Source organism: Medicago sativa, chromosome 4 (genome assembly GCF_051527215.1).
Source record: "Medicago sativa cultivar Bolivia chromosome 4, Bolivia_mono, whole genome shotgun sequence".
Taxonomy (NCBI): domain Eukaryota; kingdom Viridiplantae; phylum Streptophyta; class Magnoliopsida; order Fabales; family Fabaceae; genus Medicago; species Medicago sativa.
Window position 1 is genome coordinate 64,895,225 of NC_140752.1, and position 15,316 is coordinate 64,910,540.

General features: G+C 33.5%; 1 protein-coding gene and 2 pseudogenes across 4 annotated transcripts; all 3 read right to left on the reverse strand.

The window, feature by feature from the left end:
* Window positions 1-5,826: 5,826 nt before the first annotated feature.
* Window positions 5,827-6,679, reverse strand: LOC146930754 (copper transporter 6 pseudogene; annotated as a pseudogene). The gene has a single exon (XR_015006462.1). The product of XR_015006462.1 is annotated as a copper transporter 6 pseudogene (transcript).
* Window positions 6,680-8,762: 2,083 nt separating this feature from the next.
* On the reverse strand, window positions 8,763-11,065 carry LOC146930755 (uncharacterized). Of its 2 annotated transcripts, none has more exons than XM_085702232.1 (3): window positions 10,200-11,065; window positions 10,000-10,094; window positions 8,763-9,915 (listed from the first exon to the last, which is right to left on the reverse strand). In XM_085702232.1, the coding sequence occupies exon 3, from the start codon at window positions 9,845-9,847 to the stop codon at window positions 8,774-8,776; it is 1,074 nt and encodes a 357-aa protein (XP_085558358.1). In that variant the 5' UTR covers window positions 9,848-9,915; window positions 10,000-10,094; window positions 10,200-11,065; the 3' UTR covers window positions 8,763-8,773. Both variants share the same exon structure in this region, with proteins under 2 accessions (XP_085558358.1, XP_085558359.1).
* Window positions 11,066-11,180: 115 nt separating this feature from the next.
* On the reverse strand, window positions 11,181-11,853 carry LOC146930756 (copper transporter 6 pseudogene; annotated as a pseudogene). Its single transcript, XR_015006461.1, has one exon. The product of XR_015006461.1 is annotated as a copper transporter 6 pseudogene (transcript).
* Between the last annotated feature and the right edge of the window lie 3,463 nt (window positions 11,854-15,316).

The following is a 15,316-nucleotide window of genomic DNA, read 5'->3' on the forward strand; positions in this document are numbered from 1 at the left end:
CACCAACATATCACATTTATCGTATCACTCACTCTTGTTTATCTCAAAGTGTATACTCCTATTGGAGTGTCCACCGAATGTTATTCAAAAACGTTAGTTACACGTTCATTTTAACATATTTTTTATTAGTATTAGAATTCATTTCTTAAAAAGAGATTTAAATCGTTCTAAACTATTTATTAAAAGAAGAAGAAAAAAAAACGTTTATAAACCTTAAATGTTAGCATTTACCTTATTTTATTTGTGCAAGTGTTATCAACAATGTCAACTTAGGTGTTTATTTAGAATGGCAATTCATTAGATAGTTGAATTGAAGTAAGCAAAACACATTTTAATTTGCTTCACTACTCTTTTTCCTTAGCAATACTACTACAAACAAATATACCTATTGAGAGGAAACAGAAGAAAAAGACTGTCAAGCATGTGAAAGCATCAGGCATAACATGATTGAGAAGCAAATGATACAAAAACCTGGCGTGCAAGTGAAGTGAAGGACGAAAAGTGTCATTATAATTATTATAATTAATGATAATTATAAACCCTTCACATTCTTTTTGTCCACAATGTTAAAAAAAACACACTCACTCTGCACCAAAACCAATTAACACAAGATTCACTATTTAGTTGCAATGAAATCAGAGGCCTCGTGATGTCGTTTTCAGACATGGTATATCACATGTCAAACCACATTAAAAAAGACGGCCTCATCACATGAATCCACGTCAGTAGCTAGTGTGGTTATTTTTAGGAAATGTTCCTTGTTTATTTTACTTTTTTTTTTCTTACATGAAGATGCTCCATTAACATTATGTTCAAAGCATGGACTTTATATGCATGCACAAATGGGATCAATCAAGGTGTAGGTCGATAGCAGGAGCATAGTTCAGGGAGAATTTCACAAAAATAATAATGATATTGGTATATCTTTAATTGTTTTCACGTAAAAAAGAGTTTTTATTAAACTATGTTTGGCATCAATCGAAAGTCGAGACCGCTATACAAGATGGTGATTCTTCAATCCACATACAATTAACATTTTAAGTTACAAACTTTGTTAAATGTGAGTTTCTTAGTTTGCTAACCTTCTTATATGTATTAATTCTAATTAATTAAAACTGGATATCAACCTATCATATAAATCACATCACTTTCTTTATTTCTTTCTCTATCAAAGTATAGTATAAATATTCATTGAATGTCCATGAAATACTTTCTTAAATGTTTAAATGCAGTTGTCTTCTTATACTAGTAAAACCGCAATTTTGTTCCCCCTATTTCTAATTGCACAATTTTGTTCCCCATTTTAAAAATGTTAGACCAATTCATGATTTTGACCATCAAATTTAATGATATGAAAATATATTAGATGACTTGAAATGAAAACGAATGTTTTAATAGCTAAGAGTCTTAAAGAAAAGGGGTGTTAACTTGAACATATAGTATACAATGTAAAACAAATATCATTTAAAATATTACGATTAAATGAAAAATTTATCATCATGTCATTAAATTAGGAGTGATGCTAAACATCACGACAAAAATCCCAGCGACAGCATCACGAAAGGCTAAATATGTAGTGGTAACAAAAAAAAACGAGGTCCCACCAATCACACCATGCAGTTGCAAAAATTAAGGAATTTTTTTTTAAAGTCTATCGGGATGATTCGTGAATCATCCTTCGCTATAAACAGCATTTCTGTTAAATTAGATAGTCAAATAGTCTTAGAGCATTGATTGTCGTGACCGTGGCAAAATAACGTTGTGACGACAATAATCAACATGCGCTGCGCACACACATGTATGTGTGTGTATATATAGTTACACACCAATTTTTAGGTGTGTATTAGGTGTCTTACATGAATTTAATACAAGACCATAATAATAGTTCAACACCATGTACCAAAAAAATATATAGTTCAACACCATCTGATTGAAGAGTTCGCGTCATCATTTATATTCTACTTATGATCATATGATTTATGATTGGTGAAGAAAATGTTGATTTATTCTATATTTCATTGCAAACATAATTTATATTCCATTATAGTATTCTATGCCCTGTCAAAAAAGTATATTTCATTCTATGCATGTTAATCATGTGCCACTGCTTCAAATCAATCAAATTAGGAACAATCAACAATCCTAAATTATTTAATTTAATTTTTATGCCTGAATTTTCAACTTGTATGCAACATGATATAATGAGTTTGACACCTCAAAAAATTGTCACATGTCTCTTTTATCTTAATCATGTATCTTCTAACCTAACTAATGATATCGAGCTGAAATATTTAAACTTTGATAATATAGGAGTATAAATTTTGGAAGGATTGGAGAGACCTAACCCTCAAACATTTTGAAAGGAAGAGATTCACGACTCTCAAATTTCTTAAGATTATTTTGCAATATTACTATTAGTTTGTATTTTAGCACCAATTTTGTATCAGTTTGTTTGTTCAATGTGAAACTAATTAACAATATATGTGTATAAATAAAATAACCAAGTGTGATCAATAGTGTTTTGAGATTATTCTCATCTCATATAGGAGCACTCTAATTTTTTCCCCCTAAAAGTATGTGTTCTCTAACCAATTTTATTTTCTTAAAATCACTATAGTGGAAATAAATTAATATTCAATGCAAAGTCTATGTGAGAACATACATATATATAATATCACCCTTCAAAAAAAATATCTCTATTACCCAATATAAATGTACACTTTCGGTAGTATATGAGAGTTGAAAGGGACCACGACTTAATTAGAAGGTTGAAACATATCACAAACATCATCGAGCAACGCAACAAAAAAACCCTGATGATGTTCTTCAATAGTGGCAGTGAGAGACAGTTTGCATTCTTAACTTGCAGTAAAATTTGGGAGAAATATAACCAATTCCAGATTGAATTGATTCAATTGGATTGAATTTGGAGTAAGTGTTCTTCTACTTGAGAAATTAGGTCTTCCTTTCTTGCTTTGGTTGTGATGCAACATTGTTGAGCATTGTGGGCACGAACTTAAAATCGTTGTGTTAGGTCATGAAATGTGGTCCAAAAATGTGTTATTAATCGATGACAGGATAGTAGGAAGCGGATAATAATAAGAGAAACATGGTGTTTAAAGATAGTTGGTGAATCAGACGTGGCTAGAATTTAGCTAATTTAGTTTTAACTAAATTCAATACACATCGTAAATTCTCTCTAAACATATCAGATGTATTATGTTTTATTCCTTTAAAACAAGATTGTAATAGTCCTCGAGTTTAACGCAGTTAGTAGGACAATACGTGATCTATGTAGAAGGTCGAGGTTCAAACCTCAAATACCCTACTTATTCATCTTAAAGATAAATTTCTAACTATTAAGTTATTTAATAAAAAAAATTGATTTTTTTTTAAAATTGTCAAATAAGATTGTATGTGTCACACATGTGGAACTGTGGCTGGTGGAATCTGCCTTGCTTCTAATACGAAAAAGGAAAAGATAGATAGGTTTTAGTATGTCCCACCAAAAAATTAATCCCTCCACAAATAGCTAAAATCAAAGGAAGAAAATACTTTATTACTTTTAACTTAGAATAGAAAGATGAAAATATCATTTCCCCATGTGTTGTCTCTTGTTCTATACGTGAATTGAAATGATATATTATAGATTATATTGCCCCTCCAATTCTACATTTGTTTATTAAAATTATTAGTTTTTTTATATAAAATTTGTTTTATTTTTTAAGAAATTACAAGACTATATTTTAAAAACCAAAATTAGTTTTTTTTTGTCAAATCAAAATTTGTTTTTAAAATCAATATTACTTGAATATTATTTCAATAATGATTATATTTAAAAAAATATATTTTTGATTTTATCCTAAATGTTGACCAAATACTTTTTTAAAGAGAACGTTTCTAAATTTTTTAATTTTTATTCTCTTTGTAGCATCTCATTTTCACTTTGAAAAACTTATGTTATTCCACATGTTACTTCATCTTCTCTCACTTTTTATACGGTCAAACAAGAAAAGGGATAAAAAATTATCTTCTTTTCCTTTTATTTACCTTCTATTATTTTACTCTTCTTTTAATTTCTTTTCTTCTGTTTTCGTTCCTTTCATTTTTTTCCCTGCCAAAAAAATGTAATAATAGTACCTTGAGCAGGTTATCTAAATGGGACCAGTTCAGAATCCACCTATTCATGTCGCCTACCTTGGATCTCTCTCTTGTACTTCAACCCAATGATTTGGTTTTTCATATTGTGCGACAGTGTGTGCATTCTTGTCATATGCTTTTCTTCGCTTCGATTTTTAATGATAGTGCTTCTTTTTCTTCGTATCTAGCTTTTCTCCAATTTTCATAGAATATTTCATAAAGATTATCAAGAGTCGAGTCAAACGAAAGAGGTTAATCTCACACAATATGACGAAAGGAAATTTGAATATCAATTAAAAAAAGAATTCACTTTTAGTGTTTGACACCTCTTCAAAGAAGTACTCCCTTTAAGAAAGTCGAGTTGGATGAATATTTTTATTTTTTTTGATAAAAAGTTGGATGAAGATTTTAATTACACTTGCATGAAACCCCGCTAATCAATGATGATCAAAGTAAAATGGACGGATTGTACTCAAGTGACATAATGTCACATGACATTGATCAATTCAAGTATGACCAGTGACAATACAATTTTTTAAACATAATTGTGTGTGTGTATGAGAGAGAGAGAGAGAGAGAGAGGTTGAATTGGCTTATGTGTCACAATTTGATTGACCAATGTCAGTGACATTCCTGCCTTAATGGTACATAAGTGAAGTCCAAAATGAACATTAAAATGTTTACATGAGCTAGTAAACTAAACACCATATTGCGGAACTTGAAAATGAATATTATTTATGTATCATGATCTCTCTCTCTCTCTCTCTCTCTCTCTCTCTCTCTCTCTCTCTCTTGCCGTCGAAGTAGCTCTGGTCTACCAACAACGGGGTCTGCTCTCCAGAGATGTGTTGATTCCAAGATTGTATTGTAACATTCTTAGGGTTGTGATGGTAGTAATATTGGTGGGAATATTTCTTTTCTAGAGTTATTTTTAGCTTTGTATAATGTTTTATTGTTCTTGGTATTGTTATGTTGGATTGTTTCTCTTCATTCCTAGTTTGCCAAGTTTACTGTGATTCCATAGATGTATAAGTCAGGAGCAAATCCGATGCTTTAGAGTTTTTATTTGTTTGATTCTGCAAAGTTCTGTACTTTACCCCCAATATTGTGCAGTGATCTACACATGGTGTAATTTGTTGAATGAATGAAATATATTTTCGACCAAAAAAAAAGGCCTCTTGAGAAAAACTATTCTTTAAAGTCAATTAGTCCTCAAAAGGTAAGTTGTTTGCTATTAGTTCGATTTAATGTTAGGGTAGCCTTGCACGATTGTGTGCGAGTTTAAACTTGATTGTGAGCTGAATTATATGTACAACAATGATATATGTACACCTATTAGATCATTCTCTCTATTTATTTTTCTATCCAAATGCAAAGAGGAGTACAAATGTCCATCAGATATTATTATTATTATTATTATTATTATTATTATTATTATTATTATTATTATTATTATTATTATTATTATTATTATTTTGAGGGAATTATTATTATTATTGTTGTTGTTGTTTTTATTATTACTTTTATTTAAATTTTATTGCGTGACTTCTTTTTTCTCTTTTTCCATTTCTTTTTCTCTCTCTACAAGCGAGTATTTATATTATTATTTTTTGTAATTAATAAGGAAATATTATTTATTTCAATAATAAAGTGCTATCAATATCATAATATAAAATCTATGAAAAATTGACCATAAAAAAAGTCAGACTTTGTTTTTAAATTCAAATTAAAAATATACCACATTGATAAAAATGATTTTTATTGAATTTTTTATTTTTTTTCAATTGTAAAATCGACTTTTTATGTTGGTCTTTATTACATAAAATGCTTCAATTTATTGTTCGCCTTAGGCCTAATAATATGTTGTGTCGACTCTCTCTCAAAGCGCCACATATTGATGTGGTTCTTTAAAAGCACGGCTACATAAGAAGAATCCAAGAGCATGACCAAGCAGAACAACCAAGAACACTCCACCATTGAAAGACATGAGTGCCAACATGATCAAATAAGCCAATCCAACCTTAAGGACATGCAAAAGGGTCTGAGCTAGTCCGGCCACCATATGGTTCGAACCAGGTTTGAACCGTGTGTGGGAGAGTAACTCCATGAGCATGGACATGATGAAAATCATGAACAACGCCATAACATACTTACTGGTATTACCGGCAGGCCAATTGTTAAAGAGAATTAACGAATCCTTACCCCAGAAGAATGTCATGTGTACCATGCCCTGCATCTTTTGGCTCATCATCATGGTACCGTTGTTAGAGGATGATGATTTTGGTGCCATTGACATCTCATCCATGCTACTGTGAATATATTGTTTACATGAGAATATATAGTGTTGAAATGAGAAGGATTTGTGATGATTTTCTTTTAATTTTCTATGAAGTGGTGTACTAGTGTAGTACAATATTGGCTTAGTAAGGGATTAAGTGTATTGTACTGCATTATGATTTTTTTTTTCTTTTTGAAGGATTTATTTTATTTTTATAAATAAATATTTTTTTAAGGAATTTTATAAATATTGTATTGCAATATGTTTTTTTTTTTTAATCGGCAAAATATTATTAACCAACAAGCCCGTGCAAGACGCACTAATAAGCTTGGGTGGAGAAAAAAAAACTCACAAGGGGAAATCGGTTGCCTTACATAGGTTTGCAATATGTAGAGGTATAGGTGAAAATATTAATGTGATTTTTATTGTACGCAAAAACTGGTGTTGTGAAATAAGAAACAGTTCTGAATCAAATTATGTGCTTATTTTCTTCCACGATCATGATTTACACTTGTGTGACGTAATGTCACATGACATTGGCTAATTCAAGTGTTATCATTATCATAAAATAAAATCACAACTTATCATTTTTTTCAGGGTGAATGAAAATGCATAAGAATTTTTTTACGACACTAAAGAAAGTATAATTTTTGACAAAAAGAAAAAGGGATATGGGATAAAATTATATGAGGTTAATGCTATGTTGATTATTTTATTTCTAAAGAATACATGTGTATATAATATATTATATTATATAAGACAAGTGCAAATAGTTTCGGAAGTGTAGCTAAGTTGTTAGCTATCATTGATATTACTTGCGAGAGTCTGGAACTCCGTATTACACTTTTCAACATTTAAAAGTTTGTTTCCTTCAAAAAAAACATTTAAAAGTTTGTTAGTCTAACTACTAGGTTACTTGGAAAAAAAACCAAGTGCAAATATTAGTAAAGCCCATAAAAAAGAAAATGTGTCTCAAACTACATAGAAGATAGAAGGAGGTAAATGCAAGTTTAGTGGTAATGTTGTTTCTTAATTCTATAATAGATATTTGTCCTGTGAATTTACTTGTATTTGTTCTTTAATTTGTTTTGATAGACATCACACAATTGAATGACGTTTGCCTCTGTAAATTGACATTGACATGCTTAAATTGATTAATGAGTGATATGAATGAAATGTGAATTGTGCACTTCAAAGGCTTTTTAAGTGACTTGTTTTAAAAAAAACAACTTTTATATATAGTTATCATATTAAAAAAAAAATTACGACGTGTTATTTTTAAAAAAAAACAACTTTTATATATAGTAATCATATTTAAAAAAAAAAATTTACGACGTGTTATTTTTGTAAAGCTCTATATAGTACACCTCTTACTTTTGTTTTTTTGAGGGGTATAGTACAATTCTTACCAAAATGAAATTATAAATAAGATTTTTTAAGGATTTTATAAACAATATTTAAGAGTGGGAATAATACAGATCGACCGACAAAAACTTATGCCCTAGCCTACAACAATGGCCAAGACTATTTCAGAAGCATTTTCTTTTTTGAAGGGGACTTTTTTAGAAGCATAGTTAGTTAATAATGTCATGCTACATGCCATTTTTTTTATTCGTCATGCTACATGCCATTAACGCCTAGCTACTTAAATAAATATAGATGAAATAGCGTGTTAAAACTTAGGGTAATGTTATCCAGTTCCCTCGGGGCACTGGTTAATGAGCAATAAATGAATGAATCTCATTTAATTAAAGTGAGTAATAAATCAACTAATTAAAATATGAAAATTGTGCATTCAATACTCTATCAAATTTCCTATTAATTTGATACAAGCATGGAATCCTATTTTATTTTGAAGAAGATTTTGTAATTTCTATGCATTTAATGATTTTGTATTTGATATTTAATTGGTTATGTTTTATCTTTGAAATTGTTAATTTATTTTAATTGGATATCTTACTAATTATGCATAGGCTTTCCATGAAATGGTTTGAAAGAAAAAATGATTCATAAAAAATTCACGGAAAAAAAATTGGTTCAAATAAAATCCACAGGAAAAAAAAATTGTATTGTTAAGAAATGAAAAGGATAAAGGGATGTGAATACGTAATGGTTCAATTTCGGAACCTGAAATCACAAGAAAAAGAAAGGAAAGCAACTGTGTATAGTTGTGTAAAGAAAGGAAATTTAATAGAGTATTAAATACAATTTTTTTTATTTTAATTAGTTGACTTTTTTTTATCACTTTAATTAATGTAAAATAAGTGGAATTCGTTCATTTATTGCTTCTTAACCGGTGCCCCGGGGCACTGGTTAGTAGCACCCTAAAGGACTTTTTTTTTTACCGAAACAAAGTTAACTAATATCATTAATCAACCAATGTTCAATACAAGATGGATAAGAATCAAAAATACGGTGACTAGCCCAAGAACAGGCCGCCCTAGCTAAACTATGAGCAACCATGTTCGCTTGTCTCCTAACAAACTTCACCTCGAAGTTGGAATGTAAAGATAACTGATAAATAATACTAGAAACAATAGCATAGAATTCCGAATCGCCATGGCCCGGAGACGATAGAGCCTGTACTAGAGTAGATGAGTCTGACTCGAACACAACCCGGTCCCATCTGTTCGCATCAGCAAAGTGAAGGGCCTCAAGTAAGGCTACTGCCTCCCCCTCCAAAACTGTCAAATTTGCCCGCTGCCATTTTGTTTGAGCCCGAATAAATTGCCCGCGAGAGTCTCTAACACAACACGCAAAAGATGTAATATGGTTACGGTCATAAAATGCGGCATCCACATTGCACTTCAACCACGCCTCGTTCGGTTTCTCCCAAACTGAATTGTTGCCTTGCACTCTCCTATGCTCGTGTTGTATAATCGGTGCTAAGTGGTGTTTATGAACCTCTTGCCATTGTTGCCATGCATTTAGTGCTGTCCTTCCAATGCTCGTTGAAGTATGATGAGCGTCATTCCAAATGACATCATTACGTGCATTCCAAATTTGCCAAAGAAGTAAAGCCACCCGACCAGCAATGTCTCGGCTTTCTGAACGACATATATCAAAAACAAAGTCTGCCAAACTGCTCACAGTTCCAACTCGCGGTTGCAGCACAGTCGCAAGCCCTGCCCAATACCAACTCTCATGTGCCACCGTACAACCCACAAAAGCATGCCAATCATCCTCAACAGCTGTTTCACACCAAGGACATATCACCTCACATTGTACATGTCTTGATTGTAATCGAAGGCGCGTCGGAACACACTCCCTACATATCCTCCATAACAAATTATGTGCTTTATGAGGGGAATTCACCTTCCTGATTTTATGCCACTCCCCTTCAACATGAAACCGATCTGTATGTAGCAACTCCATCATAGCTAGTTTATAACCAGTCTTAACAGTATACCTCCCATCACGTTCCATCATTCACGCTATTCTATCATTCTGAACTTCCGCAAACAGTGGTGTGTCGAGAATAGCTTGCACCATATCATCTGGAAACAAAGATTCAATCTTATCAATATCCCAAGTCCGTTCATTGGTAGCTATTAAATCAGCCACACTCAAACTATGCACACCTTGGCTTTGTGGGGATTGAATCCAGCTTCCATGGACACCTCGAACCCATGGATCATTCATCACGCTGACCTGCTTCCCATTTCCAACTGTCCATCTACATCCATATAAAAGTAACTGACGCGAATTCCAAATACTCCGCCAAGCAAAGCTCGGGTTATAACCGAGTTTAGCTCCCAAAAATGAAGAACGGGGGAATTACCTCGATTTAAAAACTCTAGCAACCAGAGATTCAGGTTTAGACAGAAAGCTCCATCCTTGCTTAGCTACCATAGCGAGATTAAAAGCTTTGAAATTCCTAAACCCCATACCGCCAAATTCTTTGGGGCATGCCACGCGTAATGTAATGTAATTGAAAATCAGGTTATATACGAGGTCATGTGAAATCTCAAAATAAAACTTAATTTCATTCTTATTAATCTATTTAAAGATATATTATGTTATTTTATTTAAATATGTTAACATAAAATAAGATTTTAATTAGGCTATCAATAACAATTAATGTAAAATAAAGCCTAAAAATAAAACTTTCAAAAAAAAATAATCCTAAAAATATAAGCTTATAACGGGTAATAGACTAGAGTGGTTTGAGCCTTTTAAAGTTTAGTTTTGCTACCATATTTCCACCCTAATTGTGATTGACAATAATTCAAATTTGGTCTTAGTTTTTGCTGAGGCAGTAGCTAGCTTCTATCACTAATTAAAAAAAAACATATAATACCTTAAACAAAATAGCAATAACGACGCTAGGAATATTTCATGCTATGGAATGATTAAGTGATATGTGGTTCGACAACGTGAACTTTCTATTTGATTCCAAGACGACGATAGATGCCTTCTACAATCGACATGTAGCTGTTACAGGGTTTGGCAATATCATCTCAACCTAAAGGAATTTATTTGCTTCTCATTTTACAAACTCTCAGACGAAGTTTTACAGGCACAAATAAATGTGGTTGCTCACACCCTTATTGGAGCAGCTACATTATCGGTTAGTCTCACCACTTATTTTGATATTCCCTCTTGTATTGATACTCTTGTTTATAATGAAATACTATAACCAACTTTCTTTCACAAAAAAAAAAAAAGGTCTAGTCATCTTTTTTTCACATAAAATTTGTATATAATGAGTTTGGCACAAAGTATACGAACTGATAAAGTGCATATATACATCTTCTTCAAAAAAAAAAAAAGTGCATATATCCATGCATCTGAATTTTAAGCAATTTCATCACCTGGAATTTGGACACTACAGAGTAAACACACTGAAGACATGAATTACAAATTAGTAAATAATTTGTAATTAATACAAATAAGTAAAAATAAAAATAATTAACAAGATAACGGAGGAAGATCGAAATTCTCATCTTGATGTGGTTTTTTGAAAGCACGGCTACGAAAGAAGAACCCAACAGCATGACCAAGCACAGCAACCAAGAACACCCCACCATTGAAAGACATGAGTGCCAACATAACCAAATAAGCTAGGCCAACCCTAAGGACATGCAAAAGTGTCTGAACTAGACCGGCCACAACAGGGTTTGAACCGGGTTTAATGAACCGGGTGCCCGAGAGAATTTCGATAAGTATGGACATGGCGAAAACAAGGATCAAGGCTAATACATACTTACCAGAATTACCAGCAGGCCAATTGTCAAAGAGAATCAATGCATCTTTACCCCAGAAGAATGTCATGTGCATCATGTCATGCATCTGACCCATCATCATAGTGTCATTGGTAGATGATGATGACTTTGGTGCCATTGCCATTCCATGATCCATGTCATGATCCATGCTGTTTCTTTTTCCAAAACCTGTGTTATTCTGTGACTATATATTTGGCTGTTTAGTTAGTAATATTGAGTTTATTATATAGGGTTGAAATGATAAGGGTTTGAGACTAATCTTTTTATTTTTAGGTTAAGTGTGACGTGGTGTAGTACATCATTGGCTTAATAAAGGAAATAAGTCGTATTGTACTGCAATACTACAAGTCAAACAAACAAAAAAAGTCGTATTGTACTGCACTATGTTTTTTTTTTTTTAATTATGAATAAATAGGGCTTAAACTCTAACCACAAGAACAATAAGCAAAATACTAAAAACTTATAGGAAGTAAGAGAGTTTCTATCGGTCAACTAGGGGAACAAAACAACAACCAAGATGTATCCCACTATACAGGATCAATTACATGGATTAAACGGTGACGTATTTCTCCATTTTAGGTCACATATTTATCCAACTAATCTTTAGATCTATTTAGGCATGACAACAAAACCCATACCCGTGGTTACCCGCCCGAACCAAACCCAATTTGATGGATTTTCCCCGTTTTGACTGGGTTTGGGTATGGGTATGGGTTTTCCCCGATTTCAAAACACGGATATGGGACGGGTAACGGGTATATAGGTACCCACCCCGAACCCATACCCAAACACGTCCCAAATGTAAAAAAATAATTTATGTTGATATGTCATGTTATTTTGTTTGATAATTGTCATGTTAATAAAACTACCATTGATATTTAAAGGATCAACTAAATCATTTCGTCTAACAAATGTTAAAGTGAGCGTATTGTTTGATAATGTATTACAACGTTGCTCTTGGGGATGCAAAAAAACTTATATTTTTTATTAAAAAATTTATTCAATGCGGGGATGGGTCGGGAATACCCGAACCCGTCGGGGATGGGGATGAGATTCAATTTCTCATCCCCGTTGGGTATGGGTAGGGTAACGGGTAAGTATATGAGAATCGGGTATGGGGACGGGGATGGTAAAACCCGTCCCCACCCCTCCCCATTGCCATGCCTAGATCTATTTTAATATTTTATCACCTCAAATGCGACGTTAAACAATGCCAAACGCAACTAGGCATGACAACAAAACCTGTGTTTATGGGTACGCACCCAAACCAACCCCGATTTGATTGGGTTTGAGTATGAGTTTGGGTTTTCCCCGATTTTAAAATACGGGTATGGGACGGGTAACGGAGATATATGTACCCACCCCGAACCCATACCCAAACCCTACCCGAATGTAGAAAGGTCATTGTTTTATTTTTGTTGAGGGGGTTAATAATGATATGCCATGTTATTTGGTTTGATAATTGTCATGATATAAGAACTTTCATTGATAGTTAAAGGAGCAACTGAATTATTCGGCAAAGAAATGTTAAAATGAGCGCAAATTGTTGGATAATGCATCACAACATTACCATTGAAACTTAAAAAAACTCTTTTTTTTATTAAAAAAATTGATTTAGTGCGGGGATGAGGCGGGAATACCCGAACCCATTAGGGACGAGGATAAGATTCAATTTATCATCACCATTTGGTATGGGTAGGGTAACGGGTAAGTATATGAGAGTAGGGGATGGGGATGGGGAAGGCAAAACCCGTCCCCACCCCGCCCCATTGCCATGCCTAAACGCAACATTAGTGATAATTCACATGTTTAGCTATGTATAATTCAAAGCAATTCATGGCATTAAAATCGATTCACAGTGAAGCTAACATTAGTAGATTTTGTGTTGGATTGAGAATCATTTCCAAGATTTCAGATACACGGTACTTTTTTTTGTCAGGTTCTAGCCACTAGACTACCTGACAATAAGGTGAATAAGTAGGGTGTCCGGGGTTCAAACCCCGACCCCTGCATATAATAATGCATTGTCCTACCAACCGAGCTATGCTCACGGGACCACGGTACTTTATTTATATGTTCGTCATCCAACAACTTTTTTTTACATATATTTTAAATAAAATCGAAATCTATTTTGGTCATTTTATCATAATGTATCCAAACATAAATTAAGTTATTTTAAACTCATTTTTAATCAAAATCAATTCTCTCAATATCCATTCTTTAAAACTCAGCTTAAGAACCAAACACACCAAACGCACGCTTATAGTTTTTTCACATTAGTGATTTGACTACCCTCAACAAACTTAAATGGTGTTGATTTGCAGTGCTTCATGGTTGTTAAGGGTTGTTTCAATGGTGGCGTTCGAGCTGGGTTTTTTGTAGTGGTGCTCGTGGTGGTTAGTGGTGATTTTTTGCGGTGGTTAGTGGTGGTTTTCATGGTGGGGTTGGTGCTGGTTTTTGAGGTGGTGCTTGTGGTGGTCAGTGGTGGTTTTTTGTGTTGATTAATGTTGGTTTATGGTGCTTAATGGTTGTTTTCATGGTGGTGATGGTGCAAATTTTTGTCGTGGTGCTCATGGTGGTTTTTGGTGGTGGTTAGTGGTTTTTTTTTTTGTGGTGGTTATGGATGGTTTTTCTTTGGGATCCTTGACGTTTTTGCATTGTGAGGGATTTGACCAAGTTTTGAGCATTCCTATTTCGAGATAGGGTGTTGGGGTTGGCGTTGGTGTCACAAGGTGTTGTTGGTGATGTTGGGACGAGTTGGGAGTTGAAATGTTGGTGGTGTTTTAGTGTGTGGTAGGGAGTTTTAGTTGTGGTGATGATGTTGACGAGCTCGTGGTTTGTTTATGCTTTTGGGGGTTTGCTTTATTTTTCTTGTGCTACCTGTTCGTGGTGATCTCTCATATGTGTCTATCTTTGTTGTCGCTAGCTCTTGCAGTTTTGGTGTTGTTTTCGATTGGTCTGTGGTTGATTTTGGGTTGTCTTTGAGCTGGGCTCTTCTCCGAATTGGTTTTATTTGCACTGCCGCTTTGTCGACTGCTTGAGGTTTTTGTCTTCTGTATTATCGTGGGCTGATCGCTTTTGATTCGAGATCAAGAATCAATGTTTATTTTTAGTTTCAAGCTCTTGGACGGGTTTGATGTATTCTCCGATGCGCTGGGAGTTTTGAGGAGTGCCATGGGGATTTGTTTACGGAGTATGGTGGACCGATCACTTTTGCTTTAAGATCGGACGTCAAATTCCAGTGTCAATTTCTGGAACGTGTCTGGTGTATTCTCCACAGGCTGAGGGTCATTTTGGTGGTGTAATTCAAACTAGTGTTGGAATAAGTGTCTTTCGGGTGCTTTTTGGGCTCAGCTGTGGAAGAGAATGTCAAGTGTTGTAATTGGGATTTTGGTAGGTTTGTTGGTTACTTGGAGGTGTTCGGATCTCGTTTTTAAGTGGTAATTCGCCATGGAGATTGGAGATTGGCTCAAGTTTTGGTGTCTACTGTTTTGTGGAAATTACATGTTCAATTTGGTGTTGGTGATTAGTTTTTTGTATTGGTATTTGGTGATAGCCCTCGGTTCCATGTATATGCGGTGCCATTTTTATTTTTTGTTTTATGTCTTGCCGGTCTTTGTTCGTCTTATACAGAGACTTGATTATTAATAAATGTTGTCGTTAAAAAAATCAA

What these genes read in the sequence shown, in the direction of transcription:
- LOC146930755 (XM_085702232.1), bottom strand. Translation starts at nt 9,847, where the DNA reads ATGATGGAACGTGATGGGAGGTATACTGTTAAGACTGGTTATAAACTA.